Consider the following 27,946-nt stretch of genomic DNA (forward strand, 5'->3'; position numbering starts at 1 on the left):
GGCCTGTCTCCTGGTAGCGCCTCCATGCTCTGGACACTACGCTGACAGACACAGCAAACCTTCTTGCCACAGCTCGCATTGATGTGCCATCTTGGATAAGCTGCACTACCTGAGCCACTTGTGTGGGTTGTAGACTCAGTCTCATGCTACCACTAGAGTGAAAGCACCGCCAGCATTTAAAAGTGACCAAATCATCAGCCAGGAAGCATAGGAACTGAGAAGTGGTCTGTGGTCACCACCTGCAGAACCACTCCTTTATTGGGGGTGTCTTGCTAATTGCCTATAATTTCCACCTGTTGTCTATCCCATTTGCACAACAGCATGTGAAATTGATTGTCACTCAGTGTTGCTTCCTAAGTGGACAGTTTGATTTCACAGAAGTGTGATTGACTTGGAGTTACATTGTGTTGTTTAAGTGTTCCCTTTATTTTTTTGAGCAGTGTACATGGGTACAGAGTAAGGCTACTTTCACACTAGCGTTTTCAATTATGCTATTAAGATACATCATACAGAGAACCAAGTTTTAAGCGCACAGTGAATTGTGTACTTTAGGCAGAAAAAAATAAATAAATAAATTAATAATAATAATAAATAATAAATTTATATATATATATATATATATATATATATATATATATATTTAATTAAATTAATAAAGTATATTGGAAAAAGTTTTTAGGGCATTAGGGACAGCATATTAAAATTTAATTCAAAGGTTTAGTTACTCTTTAAGGACAGAGTCACATAAAGATACCAGTAATGTGCAACAGTAACATGTGACTGGAGTAATCTAGGTTTCATTTACATGGGGGGGGGGGGGGGACTGTTAAAAATCTGAAAACACAATGAACAAGCTGCAAACTTTTTTTCCTGTTTTTTCTAAATCAGACACTGACAGGATGACACCTCTGGATGCAAATCCCTAGAGTAAGCCCTATGAAGACACAAAGCAATCACAGAATGCTTGGAAATTTTAACTCTGGAGACTGAAGCAGTTTTGTGACCCAAAGCTAGAAATGGAAAATATAAGGCTCTATTAACTATTCTGTCAGAGGCTCCGTTAAGGGCCTCAGTCAGTATTTGTCATAATGGATGTGAAAAATGGTGTGGCATGCTGTCAAAATAACGTATACCCTGATGGAAACTTGACAGCCCCATTATAAGTGAATAGTGTTTATTGGGTGGCATTAGAGTCCAACAAAAGACGGACCCAACATTCTGTTATTTTTGTGTTTCTGCTCCTATGAGAAATTTTAAACATATGTATGCACAAAAGCAGGTTTACACAGCCCGATTATTGGGGAAGAACATTCCTACGATCACTTGTTCCCAATAATCTAAAGGTGACGCAGATAACCCCATTAACAAGTAAAACACTAGTTCATTGGGTCAAAGAATCGTTCATGTGGACACCTTATTGTTTCTGGGCAGCAGATTGTACTATATTAACAGCACTCTGCTGCGCAGAAACAATACAGTTGTATGAGGACGATAGCAATCCCTCGTCCTCACACTGTGGAGGAGATCGCTGCATGTAAATGCAGCGCTACACCTCCACTAACCAGCAGCCGGGGCGTGGCCTGACCGGCGATGTAGAGACGCATGGCGCAGAGCTCCTGGATATAGTCCTGCAATTCATAGTCTGCCTGTCTCCTACCTGACCTCAGTGAGGACAGACACTGCTCAGAAGCCTCCCTAGACGCTGGGCAATAATCCGGACGCATTATGACCCGTCAAAAGTCAAAAGGAGAAGGAGAGTAAAGAAAGCGGCATGGACACGCCGAACAAACAAAATGGCGCCGCGCATAATACAAAACTCTCTGATGTGGCGGCGAAGCTGGTGAAGTTTGCCCGCAACTCAGCAGCTGCAGCAAGTGATCCGGTGCCTGATGCTGGGTCGTCCAGTGAGATAAGGGGAGCGGAGTCCTTGGAAGCGGCCTCGTATGCCTCTGATACACAGCAGAAGGTGGGTCCAGAGTTGCTGCCAGAGACGGCACCCATATCCGAACCTACCATAGCAGATGTATACAAGATGGTAGCGCAATGCAGTACAGCCCTCACGTCCCTAAACACTAATATGGGAGGCCTCAAGGAAGAGGTTTTATTGATAAGGCAAGATATGCGGCAGTTTAAAGAACGAGTTGGAGAGTTTGTAGGTCGCATTAGTGAAATGGAAGACCATCTACCACCTGTTAAGAGGGACTTGCAACGTGTCATACATAATGTTTCTCTGCTCATATGAAAATCAGACGATTTGGAAAACCGTCTGAGACGGAATAATGTGCGATTTATTGGAATTCCGGAGCACACTGAGGGCTCAGACCCCGTTTCATTTATGGAAAAATGGCTGGTGGACACTACTGGGAAAGAAAAGTTATCCCCGCTCTTTGCAATAGAAAAAGCGCATCGGGTGCCATTTCGCCCTCCGCCACCTGGGGCGCCTCCGAGACCTCTCCTGATCAAGGTTTTGCATTACAGAGACCGGGACACCATACTTAGAGCAGCCAGGAATACCCCTGACATACAAATTGGCGGTAGCCGAGTTCTGATGTTCCCGGACTTTTCTGCCGAAATACAGAAACGGAGAGCGAGATTTTTGGAGATCAAAAAGCGGTTGAGACTACTGCAATGGTCTTACTTCATGTTATACACGGCTAAGCTTCGGGTGGTGGCGAATAGATCCACGCATATCTTTGAAGATCCGAACGAGGCATGTCAATGGCTGGACACTCATGAAAATGATCGTCGTGGCAACAACACATGAAGAAACGGTGATACTTTTGATGTGACTGTTCTAGCTACACAATTGTTCTTAGGTTATTACCCTATGCTATAGGTTTTAGCTTTTTGGGATTATGGTCTGTTCTCTTAATGGGGGAGGGAGGTTTCATGTGATGACCTTTAACCTTTTACCTCTACTAATGTGTGGGTCGTCATGTGGTTGGGGGGGGAGGTTAGGTGGACTAACCCATTTGCATATCCAGGTTGCAGCGCCTATGCTAACTAGGCAACTGATTCGTCATCTGTGCTTTTATCGCTAGCTCATAACTGGGCAATTGGGCAGGTTCTACTTCTCATCCTACTATTAATGGGAGGGTCCTCTGGGGTTGTCGGCACTGGCTTCTATACATGCATATGAGTCACCATGATGTCTTCTATTAAAATTCTTGCATGGAATGTAAGAGGGATGTCACAGGCGTCTAAACGATCGGCTATTTTTCATACCTTGAAAGATATACAGCCAGCTATTATGTGCTTATCCGAGACCCATCTAACTGTTGATAAGACGCATCTGATCCATAAAGCATGGATGGGTTGTGAGTTTCATTCTACATACTCCACGCATGCCAGAGGTGTTAGTATTTTAGTACACAGATCTATTCCGTTTGTCGCCCAGGAATCATATATTGACAATGATGGTAGATTTATTTGTATAGACTGTCAGATCTTCCAATCCAGGATTATTTTGGTGGCAGTGTATATTCCCCCTCCATATTCAGCTGAAATTATGAAGATGATTATTACATTTACGTCTAAATTCCCATCAGTCCCTAAATTAATTGTGGGAGATGTGAATATGTACATCGATGGTTCTCTGGATAAATTCCATAATGGACCGGGAATTTACACTGATTGTTATCGGAAGTAGATTTATGTGACATTTGGAGAACCATACACCCTGGTCGGCGTCAGTATTCATGCTATTCATCTTCGCACAACTCCTTATCCAGAATAGATTTAGCAATTGGATCCTCAGCCTTAGTAACACTGACAAAGGAGATCTCATATTTGCCTCGTAGTATATCTGACCATTCTCCACTATTGATTACGGTGGAAGTGGGGAGGCAACTATGCACTACTCGGCCTATCTGGCGTTTAAACCCATTTTGGTTATCGATAGTGGATACAGGAACGGATATTTCTAAGGCCATTAATGATTTTTTGACTATTAATGTGGGCTCAGCGCCGGTGGCAATGGTCTGGGATGCCTTAAAGGCATATGTTAGGGGACTGTATATTAAACATATTCGTATTAAAAAAAATCTAAGAGCCGTATTCTGGATAGATAGAGTTACGCATTTAGAAGCTAAATTTGTAGAACAGCCTACATCGACTAACGAGGCACAGTGGAAAGAAGCCCAAAAGCTTTTGAAAGAACACATACAGACTAGGGACGAGGATAAACGTCTCTTTGTGACTCAGAGATATTTCGCTGAAGGGGAAAGTGCGAGTCACTTATTGGCTACTGTGACTAAAGCACAAAATGGTCCTTCCTGTATAGCCTCAATTAGAGGAACTGGAGGACAACTAGTAACAGGAGATGAGAATATTCTGGGAGAGTTCTATGCTCATTTTAGGGAAGTGTATAGGTCCAGACTGGTCACCAATGCATCTGATAGATCCAACTATTTAGAAGGGATAAATATTCCTGTCTTGTCTGAGGAGAATAAGTTGCTTCTTGATGAAGATATAGCTCTGGAAGAATTAGAAATGGCGTTGAACTCCATCCCTAATGAAAAGGCCCCGGGTGGGGATGGCCTTCCTGGGGAATTCTATAATAAAAATGGGGAATTATTACTTCCGCAGCTTCTAACGGTTTTTAAAGATGCCCATCGAGAGGGTAGGTTGCCCTGCTCCATGAGAGAAGCGATAGTAGTAGTGATACCCAAATCAGGCAAGGACCCCTCTCTAGTAGATTCCTATATGCCCATCTCTCTCCCGACAGTGGATGTAAAACTTCTGGCTAAAGTTTTGGCCAAACGCTTAATTAGGGTTATTCAAACTATTATCCACGATGATCAATCTGGATTCATGCCTGGAAAATCTACGGCTTTGAATCTTAGGCGATTATTTTTGAACCTGCTGGAGGGAAGAGATGGACAGGATAGTAGAGCTGCGGTGGTCTCACTTGACGCTAGGGGTGGGCGGTATAGGCGATATGCGATATAAATTTGGGCCACGATATTGATTTTCGCCATATCGCCGGACCGCGATATGATCGCGCTCTCTGCGCGCACCATTTTCTCCTGAGCCGGCCGGCACAGTCAAGGGAGAAGGAGGGAGTCCCTCCCTCCCAACTGTGCGCGGCTGCCGCTGAACACCAATGAGGACAGAGTAGGAGGAGGAGGGGAGGGACTGTGGCCACTGCACCACCAATGAATGTGCCGGCCATATCCCACAGGGTCCCCCTCCTCCCCCCCCCCCCAATCATTGGTGGCAGTGGGCAGTTCCGATCGGAGTCGGGCGCTCCTTCTCATAGGTCTGTGCGGCGCATTGCTAATGCTATAAGCATTAGCAATGAGCCACACAGACAGAAGAAGGAGCGCCCGGCGGCCACGGCGCACGTGAGTATAATGCTGCTCACTAACATACCATCGCAGCCAGGACTTCAGTAGCGTGACTCCTGGCTGCCATGGTAACCGATCGGAGCCCCAGCATTACACTGCTGGGACTCCGATCGGAACTGCCCACTGCCACCAATGATGGGGGGGGGGGCGGGACCCTGTGGCCACTGCCACCAATGATTAATAGGGAGGGGGGGTGGGTTTGAGTTACCATAGGGGGCGGATCAGAGGCTGGGGGGGGGGGGGGCAGATCAGAGGCGGGGGGGGGGGCAGATCAGAGGCTGGGGGGGGGCAGATCAGAGGCTGGGGGGGGCAGATCAGAGGCTGGGGGGGGGGCAGAGCAGAGGGTGGGGGGGGGCAGATCAGAGGCTGGGGGGGGCAGATCAGAGGCTGGGGGGGGCAGATCAGAGGCTGGGGGGGGCAGATCAGAGGCTGGGGGGGGCAGATCAGAGGCTGGGGGGGGCAGATCAGAGGCTGGGGGGGGCAGATCAGAGGCTGGGGGGGGCAGATCAGAGGCTGGGGGGGGCAGATCAGAGGCTGGGGGGGGCAGATCAGAGGCTGGGGGGGCAGATCAGAGGCTGGGGGGGCAGATCAGAGGCTGGGGGGGCAGATCAGAGGCTGGGGGGGGCAGATCAGAGGCTGGGGGGGGCAGATCAGAGGCTGGGGGGGCAGATCAGAGGCTGGGGGGGCAGATCAGAGGCTGGGGCGGGGCAGATGAGAGGCTGGGGCGGGGGATATGAGGGGCGGGGGATATGAGAGGCTGGGGGGGGCACATGAGAGGCTGGGGGGGGCACATGAGAGGCTGGGGGGGGCACATGAGAGGCTGGGGGCACATGAGAGGCTGGCTGCCATGGTCAGCTCCCTGCTGTTGTGTGCACAAAGCACAGGGCAGCAGGGAGAGTGTAAAGTCCTATTCACCCTAATAGAGCTCTATTAGGGTGAATATGACAAGGGTTCTAGCCCTTAAGGAAGCTAATTGTTATTAAATAAAAAGTAAAAAAAAAAAAAAAGTTTAAACACCCCCCCCAATATATCGCAATATATATAGCATATCGCACAAGCTTAAAGGGACACTGACAGGCCCAATTAGCATATTTAGGCATATATATGTCAGTACAGGTCTTATAAAGTCTATTAAAATCATCTAAGTATCCCCCCTGTCCACCTTATAAATACCGAAATATTAAGTTTTATAACCTGCTTGTCCGGTCACCAATCTGCCCAAGGGGTGGCGTTTCATCTGAAAATGCGCCCAGCCAGCCGCTCCCAACTGCCGTCTGCAGCCCCGCCCAGCTCATCAATATTCACTTCGCTGGGCGGCGGCTACAACTCTCCCGACTCAAGATTCTGCGCACAGCCCATTCGATCCTCTGGGCACGTCCTCATCCCAATCTTCAGCGCATGCGCCCGGCCGGGGTCACATCGCGCCTGCGTACAGAGCGCTGCAGCCCCTGCTTTATGCGCATGCGCCGGGCACTTGAGTCGGGAGAGTTGTAGCCGCCGCCCAGCGAAGTGAATATTGATGAGCTGGGCGGGGCTTCAGACGGCAGTTGGGAGCGGCTGGCTGGGCGCATTTTCAGATGAAACGCAGCCCCTTGGGCAGATTGGTGACCGGACAAGCAGGTTATAAAACTTAATATTTCGGTATTTATAAGGTGGACAGGGGGGATACTTAGATGATTTTAATACACTTTATAAGACCTGTACTGACATATATATGCCTAAATATGCTAATTGGGCCTGTCAGTGTCCCTTTAAAATTATATTGCAATATAAATTTTAGGCCATATCGCCCACCCCTACTTGACGCTGCCAAAGCTTTTGACAGCGTCGAGTGGGAATATCTTTGGGCAGTCATGAATAGGATGGGCTTCGGATCGGGATTTCTAAGATGGGTCAAGCTCCTATATTATGAGCCTAGGGCTAGAGTTAGAGTGAATGGTCAGTTGTCACCTGCAATTGCTCTGGAGAGGAGGACGAGACAAGGCTGCCCGTTGTCTCCCCTATTGTTTGCGTTAGCAATAGAACCGTTAGCATGTCTCCTAAGGTCTACGCCACTGATAAGGGGGCTAGTGAGGGGCCCCATGGAAGAACGTGTATCTTTATATACGGACGATATGCTGATTTATGTAGGTGATTTAGCTGACTCCATGGATTCTATAATCTCTATAATTTCAGAGTTTGGTGAACAGTCTGGACTTCTCATAAATTGGGATAAATCAGTGATCCTTCCAATATCTTCGCAAGTGCAAACCCATAATGCCAATTTCTCTGAGCTCAAAGTAGTACACTCTTTTAAATACCTCGGAGTGATAGTATCGATGAACCCTGGTGATTATATCTCTAATAATCTAATACCTTTGATAGGAAAGTTCAGAAGTAAGATTGCCACCTGGCACAAATTACCATTATCATTGGTAGGTAGAGTTAACTTACTGAAAATGATTCTAATGCCTCAGCTGCTATATATTCTGCACAATTCCCCTGTATGAATTCATGCGCATTATTTTTATAAGGCTACTTTCACACTAGCGTTCGGAGCGGATCCGTCTGATGTTTCATCAGACGGATCCGCTCCTATAATGCAGACGTTCGCATCCGTTCAGAACGGATCCGTCTGCATTATAACTTAGAAAATTTTCTAAGTCTGAAAGTAGCCTGAGCGGATCCGTTCAGACTTTACATTGAAAGTCAATGGGGAACGGATCCGCTTGAAGATTGAGCCATATGGTGTCATCTTCAAGCGGATCCGTCCCCATTGACTTACATTGTAAGTCTGGACGGATCCGCTCGCCTCCGCACGGCCAGGCGGACACCCGAACGCTGCAAGCAGCGTTCAGGTGTCCGCTCACTGAGCGGAGGCTGAGCGCTGGCAGGCGGATGCATTCTCAGTGGATCCGCCTCCATTGAGAATGCATCAGGGCTGGACGGCTGCGTTCAGGACCGCTCGTGAGCTCCTTCAAACGGAGCTCACGAGCGGACACCTGAACGCAGGTGTGAAAGTAGCCTTAGATACAACAACTGTTTAGGTTTTTTATCTGGAAAAATAATAGAGGCAGGATCAAATACAAAACTTTACAGAGAAAAAAAAATGCAGGTGGTTTGGCTCTACCCAATCCTATGCTATATTTTTTATCAGCCCAACTACAACACTTCAAGGGGTGGGGAGCGTTGGGTGAATTGGGAGGAAAAAATGGTCGGCTGATGGGATGGTCATGGAATAGGTCTCCCCCATTAGCAGCTATAGAAGGAGAGGTAAAAGGGGAAGTGGGGCATATTCCAATTCTACAACTTATGAGAAACGTTTGGGTTAAGGCAAAAAATATTGTAGGAATAACGGGGCTAATGAATATTTCACCTTTATGGAACAACTCGGCGCTTCATGAATTGGTTGGCTTGAATGGGTACTCACAGTGGGAAAACAAAGGGATATGGAATTTAGGCCACATTTATTCCAATGGGATTCTAAAAGCAATACCAGCAGTTGTGTTATGAATTTGGGCTGCCCTCTACACAGTTCTACAGGTACTTGCAGCTTAGGCATGCATTGGAAGCTCAGTCCAAAACAACCATGGTGACATTTGTATCCAATCAGATGTTAAACACAGCGGTGAATGCAGGATCGGTAAAGGGAGCGATTTCCATGATATATCAAACCTTGTTAGAGGACTTTCTTAAAGGGTACCACCTTAAAAAACGAGATTTTTGTATAACTTACCAGTAAAATCTCTTTCTCGCTCTTTCCTTGGGGGACACAGAAGACCTTGGGTATAGCTCATCTCCATAGGAGGCGTGACACTAAGTGAAAGCTGTTAAGCCCCTCCTCCACAGCTATACCCTCAGCCTGGAGAGAGAGACTGCCAGTTGCGTGTCCAAGCAGTGAGAAAAGGCAAAGTCCAACAAAGAACCAACAAGCCAACTACCCAACGGGTAACACAAACTCGGAAACCGTGTAGAGAAAAACAATGAATGGGTGGGTGCTGTGTCCCCCAAGGAAAGAGCGAGAAAGAGATTTTACTGGTAAGTTATACAAAAATCTCGTTTTCTCGCCCAGTTTCCTTGGGGGACACAGAAGACCTTGGGACGTTCAAAAGCAGTCCAAAAGGGGAGGGACCACAGCTCCAAGGCGAAGCACCCGAAGGCATCAAGGAACCGCCGCCTGCAGACCCAGGCGGACCAAAGCAGCATACGCCGAAGCCAGAGTATGCACCCTGTAGAACTCTGTAAAGCGTGCAAGGAAGACCTGTGGCCGCCTTGCTCAAATGCATGGCCGAAGCCCAATACCTCCGGCCCAGGAGGCACCGACCGCTCTGGTGAAATGAACGGTGACAGCAAAGGCAGAATCCTGCCCTCGGTGCGGTAACCTCAGCAATAGCCAATCTGATAAAGCGGAGGAAAACGACCCTGGAGTCCGTCAACTCTAAGCGCGGACCTCCAGGAAACCCAAGAGACCGAACGTCGACAAGAGTCGGAGATCTCCAAGTAAAACCGGCAAGGCCCAAACAACGTCCAAATCGGTGAAGTGTTGAAGCGAAAGGCAACACCACCTTCAGAAGGAAGGAACGGGATGTAGAAACAGCCCTGTCCTGGGAAAAGACAGAAGGCTCAGAACAAAAAAAGGGGCCATTCAGGCACCCGTCAGAGACACGACTGATACGGAAACACAACCGTACAGGACAGGCGGGGTAGAGAGAACTTCTGTAACGGCTCCAAGGAAAAGATTGGAGCGCCGAGAGCTCAGTATGTAGTTCCCAGGGCGGTACCGAAGGACAGTACAGAGGAACCCAAGAGCCATTTCAAGTAAGAAGGTCTTGACAGGCCCAGAGGGCCGGGGAACGCTGGAAGAGGAAGAACAGCGCTGACACTTGACACCTCAAGTAAAGGAATCTCAGTCCCAGGTCCAGGCCGGACTGGAAAAAAGACAGAACCATGGGGAGAGAAAAAGTCAGAGTGGGGAATGCACAGCTTCCCACAGAACCCCAGACAAAAAAACCATAAGTCTTACGACAGATCCTGGACGAAAATACAGCCAGGAGCGGACAATAGCGAACCCGCTGGAGTCGCCTGGCAAGCGGGCGAAAACCCAATGTGATCAGGCGCAGACCAGTAACACGGGCAGAAGTCGACAAAACTGGTCCAGTCGGCCCCCGAGCAACGTTGTCCCGTATCCACCCAGTGGGGGAGCAGAAGGACAGACGGAACGGAACCAAAGGGTCCGCCCAGTATCCGCCAGATGCCAGGACAAGACAGGCTAAAGTCCATGCTGATGTAGCCATGTTCTACAGTCCCGGTGTGGGAGATCAAAGGACAATCTGGACCGAAAGGTAGTCCCCCCAAGTTACCGAGAAGGTAAGTCTACAGCAGGACCATTGTCTTAGAATGGACCACGCAATCTGCACTCAGCGGGAGGACAGAACGCGGTAGACTCGGTAAATAGGCACAGCCAATACAGCCAGTGTGAACAAGGGAGACAGAACGAGGCCAAAAGGAACACCGGAACCATCCACATGAACAACCATGCTCTTCCCAGAGGGGAGGACAGTGAAGGAACAGCCTCTGAAGTCTGGCGGGACAGAAGCCACATCGGAGTGATCTGTACCGAGCGGGAGCCAAACAGAGCCAGCGAGATAAGGTAGTCGAGACAGAGGCCGGCATAACACCCTCCAACCGAACGGAGGAGTGGGCAACAGGGAAGCCATAGGACAGCTCAAAAGCAGAACCCTGCTACACTGCGAGATGCCCGGTTCACCGCCTCGCAGAAGGCGAATACCCTGAAGAACCCAAGGTGGAGGTCCTCCGACCTGGGTAATCGAGCACCCAAGAGAATTTGGGTGACCTTCCCGAGAAAAGCAGCCCGCACTTGGTAGCAGATCAGACTGAAGCGTAGAGGCGCCAAGAGGAAGGACTCATACCACACTACATCCGAAGAGGAGGAAATTTGAGCAGGCAAGGGAACCGCAGTCCTGCCAGAGCCAACGAAGAATTCGAGGGGCGCTCCAGACAACAGCACTCTCGACCATGTGACCACTAGCGCAGGGAAGCAATACCGCGGAAGGACGAATGGGCACGCATCTAGGAACCACGAACACTCCCTGGGATGAAGGGCCAACTAAATGAATGAGTACCACCCAGCTCCGTGCAGCATAGAGCAAGTAGAGCCCGTCCGGGTCAGGTGGACAGAATGAACTCCTTAGAGACGAGTGCAAGGCTTGCGGCAAGCATCGTATCCCAAGAAAACAAAAGTATGCCGCAGGAAGCAGATGAGGCATACGTACGAGCAGCTCGTAAGCAGTGAGAAGGCCAACCCACCTACAGGAGGAGAAGGCATACACGGCCCAAACAACGCACAAGAACGTCCGCTCACTGCAAAAGGTTAATTCAGCGAAAAAGGGGGCTCGCCACAGAGTGCCACAGCATGTACGTAATTGCAAAGTGCAACCTGCAAGGGAGTTATGCACAAGCCTAGTATAGCATGCGATGGAACGCAAGCAGTCCGCCCCGAAAGGGGGGAAATTGTATCTGGCAAACTGCAGTCGGCAAGAGTGCAAAGGCCGGTCCCAAAAGGGAGTGATGCCTAAGGCCGTACCTACTTCAGAGAAGCAGGACATACCATATAATCCAGCAGGAACGCAGGAGGTCCACCTAGTGAAAGGGGAACATGCACAGGGTTATCCTAGCATTAAGTGAGTGTGCAATAATACACCCAACACTGACTTAGCGAGAGTGCAACTACTCTGCCAATGAAGGGGGACATGTACAAGTCCAGCACAGCCATACAAGGACAGCCGTGAATCTCATGAACGTGCCAAATTCTGCCCATGGAATGTGGGGTGGTCACGCACAAGGCCAGCACCGTATCCAATGGGAGTGCAAGCGTTCCACCCATGTTAGAGGGCCATGCTCATGGCCAGCAAGGTATCCGGTGAGAGTGTAGCATGCCGCCCAGACAAAAAGGGGGGGTAATGCACATGGCCAGCATCTCATCCAGGGAGAGTGCGTGCACCCGCCATGTATGGGAGTCATACACATGGCCAGCAACGTACTGGTGAGAGACAAACACAGTCAGTGAGAATGTATGTATGTCACCTGAGGAAGGAAGGCATGCCCATGGCAGGCAGCGAATCCAGCGAGAGTGCGTACACCGCCCACGGAAGAGGGGTCATGCATATGGCCGACAGCGGATCCAGCGAGAGTGCAAGCACCCCGCCATGTATGGGGTACATGCACATGGCCAGTAACGTACCTGCGAGAAAACACCACAGACAGAGGGATGTATGTATGCTGCCTGAGTCATGCCTATGGCTGGCAGCGAAACCAGTGAGAGTGCAGCATAGTAACATAGTACATAAGTACATCATAGCCCATCAGAGAGAGTGCAGCGTTCCGCCTATGGAAGGGGGTCGTGCACATAGCCAGTACCGTATCCGGTGAGAGTGCAGTATTCCGCCTAAAAAGGGGGGGGTCATGCACATGATCGGCAACTAATCCAGTGAGAGCGCTGCCTTCCGCCCATGGAAGGGGGTCACGCGCATGGCCGACAACGAATCCAGTGAGAGCGCTGCGTTCCGCCCATGGAAGGGGGTGACGCACATGGCCGGCAGTGAATCCAGCGAGAGTGCAGCGTTCCGCCTAGAGAAGGGGGTCGTGCACATGGCCGGCAGCAAATCCATAGAGAGAGTGCAGCATTCCGCCTATGGAAGGGGGTCGTGCACATGGCCAGCACCGTATCCGGTGAAGGTGCAGTATTCCGCCTAAAAGGGGGTCATGCACATGGCCAGCCGGGAGCCAGGGAGAGTGCAGTATCCCGCCTAGGAGGGGGAGGATGCACATGGCAGGCACCATAACTGGAGAGATGATGAATGCTGCCTACGGAAGGGCCGCATGCACTTGGCCAGCGCCGTATCCTGGAAGAGGGCAGGAAAACCGCCTAAAAGGGGAAATGCCCTAGCAGCGACGCAGGTTGGGAGCGCAACACTATGCCGCCTGTGGAAAGAGGGCATGCAGACATGCAGCACTACTGATGAGGCTGCAGCGTCCTGCGCAGTCCAAAAGAAATCTGTTATTATTATATATATATATTTATTATTATTTCTTTTTTTTTTTTTTTTTTTTTTTTTTATTAAAAACACAGCCTCTCTGAGGCTAAAGGGTGCCACCATATAGGGGCACAGATAGTTAGGAAAAGGAAAAAGGGGGGCCAGCCATACCGGCCCATTGGGATCCGGCCTGTACCCAAAGGGTTAACATGGATCCGGCCTGGAGGGCGGCGCTGCGATCCCCTGGGGGCGGAGGAACCTCCCGGCGGGAAAAATTTGCGCCTGGAGAAGTTCCCGCCCCCTCCACCAGAGGCCGGAATTTTGCGGCCTAGTAGGCCGTGAAGCCGGGGACTAAATTTGCGGCGCCCGGTATGTACCGCCAGGACCTGAGGCGGAGTGGCGCATCAAACCGGCCGCGGGTGCCCACCCCGCGGGCCGGTCGGAATTGCGGCCCAGCAGGCCGCGAAGCCTGGGCCAAAATTTGCGGAGCCCCACCGACCGGCACCGACGGTCGGCCGGGGCCTGCTGGGCCTAGAAGTCAAGCCCAAAGCCGGCCGCGGGAGCCCACCCCGCCGGCCGGAGGAGTCAGGGGCCCAGAATGGCGGCTTGCCGGCCGCGGGAGCCCACCCCGCCGGCCGGAAGAGTCAGGGGCCCAGAATGGCGGCTTGCTCGGAATGGCGGCTTGCCGGCCGCGGGAGCCCACCCCGCCGGCCGGAAAAGTCAGGGAAGCGGAATGGCGGCCTGGCAGGCCGCGGAGCCTGGGCTAAGATTTTTGCGGCGCCCGGCCGCACCGGAATACCAATGTCGGCCGGAGGCGAGGCCTTACTCCACAGCCGTCAGGAGCCTCAGGCCTGGAGCAACACTCCGGTAGGAGATGTAGGGGGGGACCCAGAGACCGGGTGCCTGTGCTGATAAAGAAATAAACTATGTTGCCGCTTCTGTAGCTGGCTGTGGAGACAGCCACTGGCTGCATGTCCCAGGCAGGAAGGGGGCAGAAGGAGATTGCCGCTCTGCGGCACCCCAGGGGCCAGCATAGATCCAGCAGGGGACTAGAGGCCCAATATGGGGGTCAGGCACGCAGGAGACCAGGGTGGGGGGGTGGGAGACGTAGGGCTGGAGAAGCCAATCTCTTACCACAGCCGTCTTCACCCTCGGTCCATTCCAGCAGGGTCGCCCCTTCAGCTACTGGCACCGTAGTGGCAGGACGCTGGAAGAGGGACTTGGCGTGCGGGCGACCCTTGCGCTGGCGGGATGTAGGGGAGCTGGGCTGCCCTGATCCACCTTGTCTTCTGTGGGGGAGGCAGCAGTGCGGGTGACCGGCACTGGCGCAGCTCAACCCCGGGAGAACAGAGAGGTCTAGTGCGTCTCTGTTATCCCTGATGATCTGGAACAAAAAGAAAAGAAAAAACTAAAAAACTAAAATTTAAACAAGGAGAAACCAGCCCTGCAGAGCAGGGAGTGTCTTGCCTCCTTGGACACTAAGCAAAAAACTGGCAGTCTCTCTCTCCAGGCTGAGGGTATAGCTGTGGAGGAGGGGCTTAACAGCTTTCACTTAGTGTCACGCCTCCTATGGAGATGAGCTATACCCAAGGTCTTCTGTGTCCCCCAAGGAAACTGGGCGAGAAATAAACATTGGGAAAGAGATGTGGGTGAAATTACAGATGAGCAGTGGGAGGAGGTGTTAGACCTCACCCCTAATTTATCTCTTAGTGAGGCGGCGCGGCTATCCCATTTGTACTTAATACATAGAGTTTACAAGACCCCAGTGTTTTTACATAAAATAGGCTGTAGAGACAGTCCGGCTTGTCCGAAATGTGGAAGTGCTGAGGCAGATCTACTTCATATGTTGTGGGCATGCCCTTCATTGACATCGTATTGGAAGGCTGTAATACACCTAGTAAACATATATTTTACCCTAGACCCTAAGTTGTGCCTATTGGGCATAATTCCGGAAGATAATCTACAAATCTGTTATAGCTACTGGAATAGGAAGAATGCTATACCAGGCAAGGAAAACGTTAGCGGCAAAATGGATCCAATCAATACCTCCAGATATTTCGGAATATGTTGCTAAACTAAATATGGTGACTCGCCTGGAAAGGGGAGTATACCAAAAAAGGAAAAATCTGTCCAAATTTGAGGCGATATGGGGAAGCTGGATTGATAATTCCGGTTGTCTACAAACATGACATAATGGTGTTAAAAAGACTAAAAACTGATAATAAAGAATTATCTGATTAAAAAAAAAAAAAAAAAAAAAAAAAAGGAGACTTTTGTATTACTTACCAGTAAAGTCTCTTTCTCGCTCTTCCTTGGGGGACACAGGAAACCATGGGTATAGCTCTGCTCCCTAGGAGGCGTGACACTAAGTGAAAGCTGTAAGCCCCTCCTCCATCAGCTATACCCCTCAGCCTGGAGAAGAGACTGCCAGTTGCGTGTCCAAGTAGTGAAAGATAACCACCAACCGGAAAAAGAACCGTCAAGCCCCAACGGGGGCAACCAAGCCGGAACCACAACTGTAAACCCAAATGAAGGGCGGGTGCTGTGTCCCCCAAGGAAGAGCGAGAAAGAGACTTTACTGGTAAGTAATACAAAAGTCTCCTTTTCTCGCCCATATTCCTTGGGGGACACAGGAAACCATGGGACGTTCCAGAGCAGTCCCAGAAGGGAGGGACCAGAACAAACTAGACCAACACCGGAGGCATTAATCAACTGCCGCCTGCAACACCAGACGACCTAAAGCAGCGTCAGCCGACGCATGAGTATGCACCCTGTAGAACTTGGTGAAGGTGTGCAAGGAGGACCAAGTGGCCGCCTTGCAAATCTGCTCCGTAGAAGCCCGATTTCTCTGAGCCCAGGAAGCCCCGACCGCTCTAGTGGAATGAGCGGTAACACCGAGGGGCGGAACCTTGCCCTTGGCGAGATAAGCCTCAGTAACAGCCATCTTGACAAAACGGGCGATAGCAACTTTGGATGCCGCCAACCCTCTGCGCGACCCCTCCGGAACCACAAAGAGCGAGTCAGTACGCCTGAAAGAGCCGGTTACCTCCAGGTAAGCCTTGAGCGCCCTGACAACGTCCAGGCGATGAAGTTCCCTCTCCCTAGGGTGGGAAGGGGAAGGACACAAAGAGGGGAGAACGATGTCCTCGTTCAGATGAAAGGCGGAGACCACCTTAGGAAGGAAGGAAGGGACCGGACGAAGAACTACCTTGTCCTGGTGGAACACTAGGAAAGGTTCCAGACAGGAGAGTGCAGCCAATTCGGACACCCTCCGAAGAGAGGTGACTGCTACAAGGAAAATAACCTTGCAGGACAGAAGTCGCAAGGAAACCGTCCGCAGAGGCTCGAAAGGAGAAGCCTGGAGCGCTGAGAGAACCAGGTTCAGGTCCCAGGGCGGTACCGGAGGCCGGTACGGGGGAACCGCGTGAGCCACGCCCTGAAGGAAGGTCTTGACAGGACCAAGGGGGGCCAGTGGGCGCTGAAACAAAATGGACAGCGCAGACACCTGACCCTTCAAAGAACTAAGACCCAGACCTTGGGCAAGTCCGCTCTGCAGGAAGGACAAAACAGTGGGGAGAGAAAAGCGGAGCGGAGGAATCCCTAGATCGGCACAGAACCCCAAATAGGTCCTCCAGGTCCTATAATAGATCCTAGAAGAGGACGGCTTACGGGCGCGGATCATGGTGCGGACGACGTCCGCAGAAAAACCCCTACGTGTCAGGACGGTGGTCTCAACAACCACGCCGTCAAACGTAGGGACCTTAAACGCGGGTGGAAGATCGGTCCCTGAGAGAGAAGATCTTCCCTGGCGGGCAGCGGCCAGGGCGCGTCTGCCAGGAGCAGCATGAGGTCGGCATACCAAGACCGGCGGGGCCAGTCCGGAGCGACCAGAATCACCGAGACGCCTTCCGTCGCGATCTTCCGAAGGACCTTGGGCAGGAGTGGGATGGGAGGGAATATGTATGGACGCGCGAAGCCTCGCCAAGGAAGAACGAGGGCGTCGGCTCCGCAAGCTCCCGGATCCCTGGCCCTGGACAGATAGGCGGGGACCTTGTGATTGAACTTGGAGGCCATGAGGTCCACGTCCGGTATGCCCCAACGAAGGCAAATGGCCTCGAATACCTCCGGGTGAAGAGACCACTCGCCGGGGTCGACAGTGGTGCGACTGAGGAAGTCCGCCGCCCAATTGTCCACCCCTGGAATAAAAATTGCCGATAGGGCCGGGACGTGGGCTTCCGCCCAACGGAGAATGCTGGAGACCTCCCTCATTGCAGCAGCGCTGCGAGTGCCCCCCTGGTGGTTTATGTACGCCACAGCCGTGGCGTTGTCCGATTGTACACGAACTGGATGACCCTTCAACAGATGAGTCCAGTGTCGTAGAGACAAAAGGGCCGCTCTCAGCTCCAGGACATTGATCGAGAGTTTGGACTCCGATGGAGACCAAATGCCCTGGACGGATCGGGGAGGAAACACGCCTCCCCAGCCCAAGAGACTGGCATCGGTTGTAACCACCAACCAGTTGAGTGGCAGAAAAGACCTGCCCAGAAGAGGGGACTGTAACCACCAGCGGAGAGATGACCTCACCGGAGGCGATAGATGGAAGGGATGATCCAGAGACTGCGGCGATTTGTCCCAGGAGGAGAGGATCGCCCGTTGGAGAGGGCGGGAGTGAAACTGCGCAAACGGGATCGCCTCGAAGCAGGCAACCATCTGCCCCAAGACCCGCATGCAGAAGCGGAAGGACGGTCGACGGTGGAGAAGGAGACCCCGAACCGCCCCACGGAGGATCAGACGTTTTTCCGAGGGAAGACGTACTTCCGCCGCTCCCGTGTCTAAAAGCATTCCCAGGAAGACCAGTTGTCTGGAGGGGGGAAGGGAGGACTTGGGGAAGTTGATGACCCAACCGAACCTCGTCAGAGTCTCTAGAGTGAGATCCACGCTGGCAACCGCTTGAGAAAGGGACGGAGCCTTGATGAGGATATCGTCCAAGTATGGTAGCAGAAAAACACCCCTGGAACGGAGTAAGGCCAAAACCGGGGCCAGGACCTTGGTGAACACCCGGGGGGCTGTTGCCAGCCCAAAGGGAAGGGCGACAAACTGGAAGTGGAGGTCCCCCACGGCGAATCGGAGGAAGCGATGGTGACACCGGGCTACCGGAACATGGAGGTAGGCATCCTGTATATCGATGGAAGACATGAAATCTCCCTGCTCCAGGGAAGCCACCGCGGAACGGAGGGACTCCATCCGAAACCGTCGAAGGAAGAGAAAACGGTTGAGCTTTTTGAGGTCCAAAATGGGCCGCACCGAACCTCCCTTCTTGGGAACAACAAAGAGGTTCGAATAGAACCCTTGGAACCTTTCCTCTAGAGGAACGGGGGTAATCACCCCTCTGTCCAGTAAGGCTTGAACAGCCGCGGAGAACGCAGCCGCGCTTTTCGGGTCCCGCGGGGGGCGGGAGCGAAAGAACCGATCTGGAGGGAAAGACGCAAATTCGATTTTGTATCCTGAGGACACAATTTCGAGAGCCCAGGCGTCGGAGATGTGAGCCATCCAGATGTCCCTGAAAAGGAGGAGCCGGCCCCCCACCCGGGTGGGTGGGGGCGCGCCTTCAGGCAGAGGATTGCTTTGCTGCGGGTGTGCGGGCAGCCTGCGGCCTGCGCCAGGAGGGCTGTGCCCGAAAAAACGGCTTCCTACGTTTATCCTGGGGAGGGGCCGAAGCGGCAGCTGCGGGGGGAGCCCCAGAGGTCCTGCGGGAGGACCGAAAACGAGACGCACCGGGGCGTCCGCGGGGGGCGCCCCTGGCTTGGGGTTGAGGGAGATGGGTGCTTTTACCACCCGTGGCCTCCGAAATAAGCTCGTCTAGGCGGACCCCGAAAAGGCGGGAACCCGCAAACGGTAGCCCCGCCAAGGAACGTTTGGAGGCAGCGTCCGCTTTCCAAACTTTCAGCCAGAGCTCCCTCCTGACGGAAACCGCCAGGGCGGAGGAGCGTGCAATAAGGGCTCCCGCATCAAGGGAGGCCTCACAAACAAAATTCCCGGCCCGAATAATAAGCTGAGCCAAGGAACGTAGGTCCTGGATGGGGACGTCCGAGTCCAACTCCTGTTCCAGCTGCGCACCCCAAGCAGAGATTGCTTTACCTGCCCAAGCAGAGGCAAAAACCGGTCTGAGAGCAGAACCGGAGGCAGCAAAAATGCCCTTGGAAAGGGTCTCCATGCGACGGTCCTCCGCTGACTGAAGAGAGGACCCGTCGGGAACAGGGATGGCCGTGTTTTTTGACAGACGGGCCACAGGGGGGTCCACCTTGGGTGGGGACGACCAGGTGGCCACGACATCGGCTGGAAATGGATAGCAAATGTCCAGCTTCTTGGGATTGACAAAACGGGCGTCCGGGCGAGCCCAAGCCTTAGACACCACGGAGGAGAAATCAGAGTGGATTGGAAAGACTTTTGAGGCCTGCCTGGGTCTGATAAAGGAGACGCTAGCTGCGTCAGAGCTAGGGGGGTCATCCTGCACCTTAAAGGTGTCACGAATATCCGAGATGAGTTGACTCATCGCTGAGGCTAGCTTGGACGGCAGGGCCGAGTCCATTTCCAAATCTGAAACCGCCAATTCACCTTCAGAGAGCGAATCCTTTGGAGAGGAGAGGCTCGTCTGGGTGCGCACGCGTGGCGGGGAGAGGGAGGCATCCGAGGAGGAGGCTCGCTCTACTCTAAGACGCTTCTGAGAGTGCCTAACTCGGGAGGGGTCACTAAGAGGGAGTGAACCCGCTGCAGCGGCAGAAGCGGTGGACCCGGAGGGCGCGACAGTAAAAGTAGCGTCCTGCGGGGTAGGTGGCCTGTCTATTAGGCGGCCCACAACATGAGTGAGGCTTTCCACGGCCTGGGACAGGGATCTAGCCCAGTCAGGCGGGTCAGAGGAAGCAGGGAGCGACACAGCGGGCGACTGAGGCTGCGGTGGAGCTCGGCATGCAGGACAGTGCGGATCAGACTGCCCCCGGGGAAAGGGTTCCCTACAAGCAGTACAGGCATGGTACCAAGGCTTGGCAGCTGCAGAAGGGTCTGACATGGTGGAAATGTTGCCTTATGGGAGACCCCAGGGCAAAAGGAACGGAGATTACACCCAACAACAGTACTGGCACGGAGGGGGTTAACAGTCCTACCAGACCCTGCAAGCGGCAGCAGCAAGGGAAGCAGACAGAAGGAGGCTGTGGAGGGGAGGCAGCCGGCACGGGGATGAACAGCTTCAGGATCGGACGTAGAGAGGATTCCACGCAGTATGCGATGTGGAGCCCGACGAACCCGGAAGTAGCGGAGCGCTATGAAGCTCCGCCCACCCCTCGCCGCGCTGAAGAGACGCAAAGCCGCGCGCGCGCGGCAAAATGATTTTAACCCCCAAGATTGGATGAGTGCCGGCCAGCTATGGCGCCTGTTCGTGCCAAGGAAAAACGGCCCCCAGCCTACAGCCGTTCCCTGAAGGGAACCTCCCTTCTATGAGTTCGTGCCCTGCCGCTAATAAAGTGGATTTTTGTCCTGACAAAGTCCCCCCCAAATGATACCCGGTAAGGTGCCGGTAAGATATGCCCATGGGGGGGGGGGGGGGGGGGGGGGGGGGGGGGGGGGGGGCTCGATGTAGCAGCAGTGGGAAGGAAGGGGAGGCTGGAGCAGCCACTCTCACCATACGCTGTCTTCGCCCTCAATCCATCCAGCAGGGTCGCCCCTTCAGCTACTGGCACCGCAGTGGCAGGAAGCCGGGGGAGGGACTTGGCGTGCGGGCGACCCTTGAGCTGGCGGGACGCAGGGGAGCGAGGCTGCCCTGGTCCACCTTGTCTTCTGTGGGGGAGGCGGCAGTGCGGTATTACCGGCACTGGCGCAACTCAACCCCGGGAGAAACAGAGGGGTCTAATGCGCCTCTGTTGTCCCTGTAAGTAGAAAAAAATCGAATTAAAACAACAAATAACGCAAAAAATTAAAAATTATAGGAAAACAACCCTGCATAAGCAGGGGGTGTCTTGCCTCCTTGGACACTAAGCAAAAACTGGCAGTCTCTTCTCCAGGCTGAGGGGTATAGCTGATGGAGGAGGGGCTTACAGCTTTCACTTAGTGTCACGCCTCCTAGGGAGCAGAGCTATACCCATGGTTTCCTGTGTCCCCCAAGGAATATGGGCGAGAAAAACTGTTGTCAGGACGGAGTGCTTCCTTCCCAACAATTGTGTGCTCAGACACTGCATGTATACAATACACCATTGGTCATTCCTTTATACGCAATATATTATTTGCGTTCCGACCTATCCCTTGGTTGAACTTGAGGGACTTATGTCTTTTTTGAAACTGAACTAGGGTACTCTCTCCCTAGCGTTCTCTTTTCCGGCATAGAGTTCCGTCCTAGGGGCTCTATACCGGAAAAGAGCTGATCAGTTTTATCCCCATGCAATCTGAATGGAGAGTAATCCGTTCAGGATGCATCAGGAGATCTTCAGTCTTTTTGACTGTTCAGGACGGAGATAATACTGCAGCATGCTAGGGTTTTATCTCCGGCCAAAAATCCGGAACACTTGCCGAAATGCCGGCATATTTTTTCCATAGGAATGTATTCGTGCCGGATCCGGCATTCAAAATACAGCAATGCCGGCTCCGTCCTTCTGGTCTGCGCATGAGCAGACCGAAAAAAATGTGAAAAATAAATAAATGCCGGATCCGTTTTTCCGGATGACACCGGAAAGACGGATCCGGCATTTCAATGCATTTGTAAGACAGATCAGGATCCTGATCAGTCTTACAAATGACATCAGTTTGCATACGTTTTGATGGATCCGGCAGGCAGTTCCGGCGATCACTCTGCCGCAAGTGTCAAAGTACCCTTAACTATGTAACTTTATGTAACTATGTAATAGTCTTTATTTTTAGACATTACAGAATGAAAAATCAAGAATTCAACGAGGGTCCTACTTGTTAGAGCTTACCATCTGTATTTCTTTATAATTTTATGAAAGCACTGTATGTAAAACCAACTTTGTATGCCATCTTTAAGATTAAAGAGGACCTGTCCCCGCTCCTGACATTCCTGTTTTAATAGCTTCATGCGTTCCCCATATAACAACAATTCTGGAGCATCTATTCTTACGGCTCTATGCTGTGCCGTTCCTTTATTATTTCTACTAGTTATGAATGAATAGCTATTAGCCTTCAGTAAGGGTACAGAGGGGTGTTACCAGTTGGGGGTGTACCTGCATAGTCGGACAGTGGCAGCACTGATTGGATAGAGTCAGTCTGTGCAGGTACATTCCTCCAACTTGTTACCTCCCCTCTGTACCCTTACTACAGACTGCAAGCAATTCATTCAGAACTTTTAGTAGAAATAATAAAGGAATGGCACAACATACCGACTTAAGAATAGAGGCCCCAGAATTGTTATTACATGGGGAACGCATGAAGCTAAATAATACAGGAATGTCAGGAGTGGTGAAAGGTCCTCTTTAATGCAAGGTCATTTTATATACTATTTAAATACTTCTCATACCCAGTCCACTGTGCAGAAATTCACAGCCTCTGCAAAGTTGAAGCCCTGATTAAAGCCACTGTGATATGCCCGAGGAAAAGTGATGACAAATTCTCCAGCACACTGATTAGTCCGATATATCTGTAAAGAATTAAACAAGTAAATAATAAACATTACTAAATAAAAGAATACATAACCATAGCAAGACAAAAAAACTGCTAGAATGGACAAGACAGAAGAAGATGCTAATGAAGGGAGGCTGTGAAACTCGACAACCACCTTGATTTGTAAAATGAGAGGGTAGCAACACTCCCTTGACCAATACATTATAGTCACACAACAAAAGCATCAAAAGAAATGAATGCTGCCTTTGCTTTTCTGTGTTACAAATCTAAGTGGAATCAAAATGCACATGGATTGCCATTTATTGTGGAAATCACAGGCTCACATTCAGCAAACTGATCCAACATGAGACGCTGACATGTCAGAAGAACGGCAATTCTCCGTCAGGGACAGGACTCATCTCAGGATAATTTGCATATGTATCAAATCGTTTTTTTTACACAATAAAAGCACACAGAGCTATGGGGACTGGGTATTGCGGATGTGCTAGCGGCCATCTAGTAACCTATGTCCTCAGCTCTATGCACAAAATCCCGGTGACAGGTTCCCTTTAGGCCAAATGCACACGGCCGTGTTCCGCGGCCGAGAGCGGTCCGTGGTATACCGGGCTGGATTCCTGTTCAGAGCAGGAGCGCACAGCGTCATTGGTTGCTATGACGCCGTGTGCTCCTGCTCTGAACAGGAATCCAGCCCAGCATACCACGGACCGCTCTCAGCCGTGGAACACGGCCGTGTGCATTCGGCCTTAATGGCAGGGATTCCAAATGGTGTTTTTCAACACAATAATGCTCGCCAACACACAAAAGGTTTTTCAAGAATGTCTCTGACACATTGCAACACTTGCTTGCCCTGCCACCAGATTTATTACCAATTGAACATTTAAGGGACCAGATGGGACACCAGCTTCAGTAAGCTATAAGTGCACAGGATCTACAGGCCCAGCTGCAACATCTGTGGGCAAATGTGCCGCACGATACCATAAAACGAGATTTTTGTGAAACTCACCTGTAAAATCTCTTTCTCGCGGGGTTCATTGGGGGACACAGGACCGTGGGTATAGCTTGCTGCTGCCACTAGGAGGCGACACTAGGCTGAAAAGTGATAACTCCTCCCCTGCAGGCTATACCCCCTCCAGCCTGGAGAGAGCATATCAGTTTGTGCCCAAGCAATAGGAGTAGGAAAAAATAACCATACGGTAAACAACCAACAACTGACCAACGCCAGTCGGATCAAACCAGAACTGGGGCCATACTGGCTCCACAACCGCCAACAATCACGGCAAACAGAAATTACTGGGTGGGAGCTGTGTCCCCCAATGAACCCCGCGAGAAAGAGATTTTACAGGTGAGTTTCACAAAAATCTCGTTTTCTCGCTGGTATCATTGGGGGACACATGACCGTGGGACGTCCTAAAGCAGTCCACGGGGAGGGAAAAAAATCACATGCCCATGGAGTAAAACGCCTTAGAGGATGCGTAACTCGCTGCCGCCTGCAGACTTTGCTGCCTGGAACGGTATCTGCCGGTGCCTAGGAAGGCACCCGGTAAGACTTGACGAACGTGTGCCCAGAATATCAAGACATTGCCTTCCACACTGGGAAGCTACTGCATGAAGGAGATGGACCCGAGAAGCACCAACCGCTGGTCGGGTGGGCCAAGACTCAGCTGGGCGTTGCCTTACCCGGAGGGCGGAATGCCTGAGCAACTGTATAACGGATCTAACTGGAAAACATCCTTTGGAGACCGTCAGCCTTGACAACGACCCCAGGATAAAAATTGGTAGAAGTCCGTACGGCTGTCAGTGCTAGTCAAGGACAAGCAAACTCAGAAGCCAAATCACATGGCTGATGGAGAGCTCGGTCTGTGTAATGCGAGGGAGAAAGACGCCCATGTCTGTGAGGCGTGGAAAGACAACCACCTTCTGCGAAAAAAGAGGATCCTGGCGAGAACACTGCCCTATGTTCATACTTAAAGAAAAAAAGTACGTACCAGAAGGCCTACCAACCTCTGAGAAAAAAATTAAAAATTAACGCCACGAAATAGCTGGCTCCTGGGCGCATTAGAACTAAAAAGCCAAGTCCGCAGGATTCACCTCTGGTCAAGAGAACGCCCCCTAGGGAGCAGAATATTGGTAGACCGATGCCCTTTTAGCCGTAGAGGCTTATGTAGAGATTTCTAGTGAGAGAGGCTGCCCGAGAATCACTAAGAAACAAACGCCTGAGCCAGGCGTGCCCCACTGCCGGCCAAAGCATCAACACAACTCGAGAAAGGTAGAGTAAGGCCAATGTGAGCACCACCTGTCATGGGAAGCCCCGTCATTGACCATATTTTAACCAAGCGGCAACGCTGTCTGGAAGGGCAGATGAGTGGAACAAAGATGACGGAAATACTCCTGCCTGGTGAAGTTTGATTACAACGTCCAACGCATCCAAAATAGCGATGGGCTTCCAGAGCCGTACAACCCATGGCTACTGGTCAGCTAGACAGAAGGATAAGGAGATCAGTTATCCAACTCGAGGAGAGATCGGAAAGGAAAAATGTGTGATCCATTCCAGGGACAAAACCCCTACTAGCGGGGAACGTCGTAACAGGCACCCGCTCTACCCGTCTTGGGAAGGCTCTCAGTCCACCCCTGGAATGAGCAGTGAAAGAACAACCACCATTGGCTTGCGGTGACGTAGACATTACTGATATCTGAAGAGAGGTAGCACCAATGGCGTTACGGTATGACTACTAGAATCCAAGCCCCGCTTCGAACGGCAATCTAGTGTTGACGAGTGCCGTAGGGACTGAACTACCCAGCAGAACGCACTCAAAGGTAGGTGCTGATCAGCCATGGTAACTACACCATCGCCACGCCCGAGCCGACGACAGAAGGACAACAGTTGTCAGAGCCACTGACCCTTATTGGAAGTAAACCAGAAAGAGGCCAGAACTAAAAACCCATTCCCATGTGAGACTGGCGCTCTACAGAATCTAGTGGTAATGCGATACTCCGCCTGAAGGGAGGCCATACAAGCCCTAAGAGTAATGCTCACGCCATACTCCAGCTGAGGAATAGGCCACACCGTAGAGGTCACTGAATTATCGTGTTAAAGGAATCCGTTGCCTGACGTAAGAACTATGCAGTAGGAACCTTAGCATGTAATGGTGACTCAAAGACCCCTCGTGCGGTAGGGGCTACCGCATGCTCCGCCAGCGTGGACATGAGGGGAAGGTCTGAGGACATCCAGTAGAAGTCCTGGTATCAAGCTGGCCCAGTTAGTAGAGTTAACCTTAAACCCTCCACCTGAAAAGGGCGCTGAACAGAAGCAACCGTCAAATTAGTACCAGGGTAGAACCCCTACCTGAGGGGGCTGTCCCGCTACAGCGATTAGGAGCATCTAGCCCTAGCGTGAAGACTACCCTGCAAAGGAGAAGACTTGTAGTAGTCACTGCGGAGTGTCAGCATAACACCCTCACCTAGACAAGGATGAGTGGTGGATGAAGCATCCGGAGTCAGTGGAATATTCTGCTTGCTGGATCTTTGTGTGACTGACCTGAATGGTGGAGGCTCATGGGGATGGGGAGTCTCTAGGACACATAAGGCTGGATGACTCCCCTGAGCGCACAAAGGCCGACATTTTTGTGTCTCCAATAAGTGCATGAAGAAAAGAGGGATACAATATGGGAGTATCCCTAGTATCCAGTGCCAGTATCCACTAGATGGAGAATATCAGGCACTAGCGGTACCGACTGTTGCCAAGGACCACCTGTGAAGGCAGCCCAGTCATCTAGAGACGTGGCGTAGTCGAAAAACCGCATGCAAAGATGCATAGTGATTCCCCCGTTAATCGATCGTTTGTAGCGGGTAATGCCATAGGAAGTATGTGATGGCAATGAGAGATGGAATAGCAACCAATGGCAGCGCAAACCCCGGGTTAGGGAAGGGGGTAGCGCGATAGCCAGAACCGCAATCTACGGAAGTGTAACTACCCACTCAATGCAGGGGGAAAAAACCTATGGTAAGCACTGCGCCCAGTGGCAGTGCAAACACTTTACCTATGGTCGGGAGTAACATATCCAGTAAGTACTGTAACCCGAGGCAGTGCAAATACATCACACCTCGAAGGGGGTAACGTACGTAGCAGGAACTTACATATGACGAGTTCTGTACTCTGTGGGAAGTGCCATTATCCCAGCCCAGTAAGGGGGTAATGCGTACGTAAAACTGCGACAGCAGTGAGCATGCCATAATGCCACCTATACAAAGGTTAATGTATGCTGACGATACTGAGCCCAGTGGAACTTCAATTCCGCCACTCACAGAACGAGGGGCACCTATGGCTGGCATGGAGACCAATGCTAGTGCGGTCGGTCCACCTCAGGAAGGAGGTAATACCCAATTAAGCACTTAATGCATACACCAAAAACCGGCTAGCACGGACGTAATCTTGAAAAAATGATCCGGATTCATGTCAGAGTCCGAATAACTGTCCTGCTTCGGCCCGCTCGTGCGCAGCTCCACCTCTCAGCCTCTAGCCCATGATTGTTGCAGGCTGTGGCGGTGTTGACATGAGGACCAAACTACCCGTAGGTGGAATGGAACTAAAGGTCTGCTGACCGGATTGCGCAGACGGTGCTCTATTGACCAAACTACCCCGGAGGGTGGATTGGGAACTTCCAGAGGTCCTCCGCTGTGTTGCGCAGGAGGAGAAACATCAAACAGACGCCCCCGAAGGGTGGATGGGAAGTTTCAGTTGTCCTCAACTGGATTTGCGCAGTTGGATATTTGTGCAGTTGTAGCATTATCAACCAACCGGCCTCAGAGGGCAGATTGGGATCCTTCAGATGAACCCCACTGGATTTACGTAAATGGAGCATTATCAACTAAACGGTTTCAGCGGGTGGAATGGGGATCCTTCGGATGTACTCCACCGGAAATATGCAGTTGGAGTATTATCAACCA

General features: G+C 51.5%; 1 protein-coding gene across 1 annotated transcript in view; it reads right to left on the reverse strand.

The window, feature by feature from the left end:
• Positions 1-27,946, reverse strand: part of KDM5B (lysine demethylase 5B) — a 101,652-nt gene that overhangs the window by 41,695 nt on the left and 32,011 nt on the right. The window contains exon 14 of the mRNA XM_040424197.1: positions 22,899-23,018. Coding sequence (XP_040280131.1) covers positions 22,899-23,018 — 120 coding nt within the window. The remainder of the gene's footprint in view (positions 1-22,898; positions 23,019-27,946) is intronic.

This window comes from Bufo bufo, chromosome 3 (genome assembly GCF_905171765.1).
Source record: "Bufo bufo chromosome 3, aBufBuf1.1, whole genome shotgun sequence".
NCBI classification, from domain to species: Eukaryota; Metazoa; Chordata; class Amphibia; order Anura; family Bufonidae; genus Bufo; species Bufo bufo.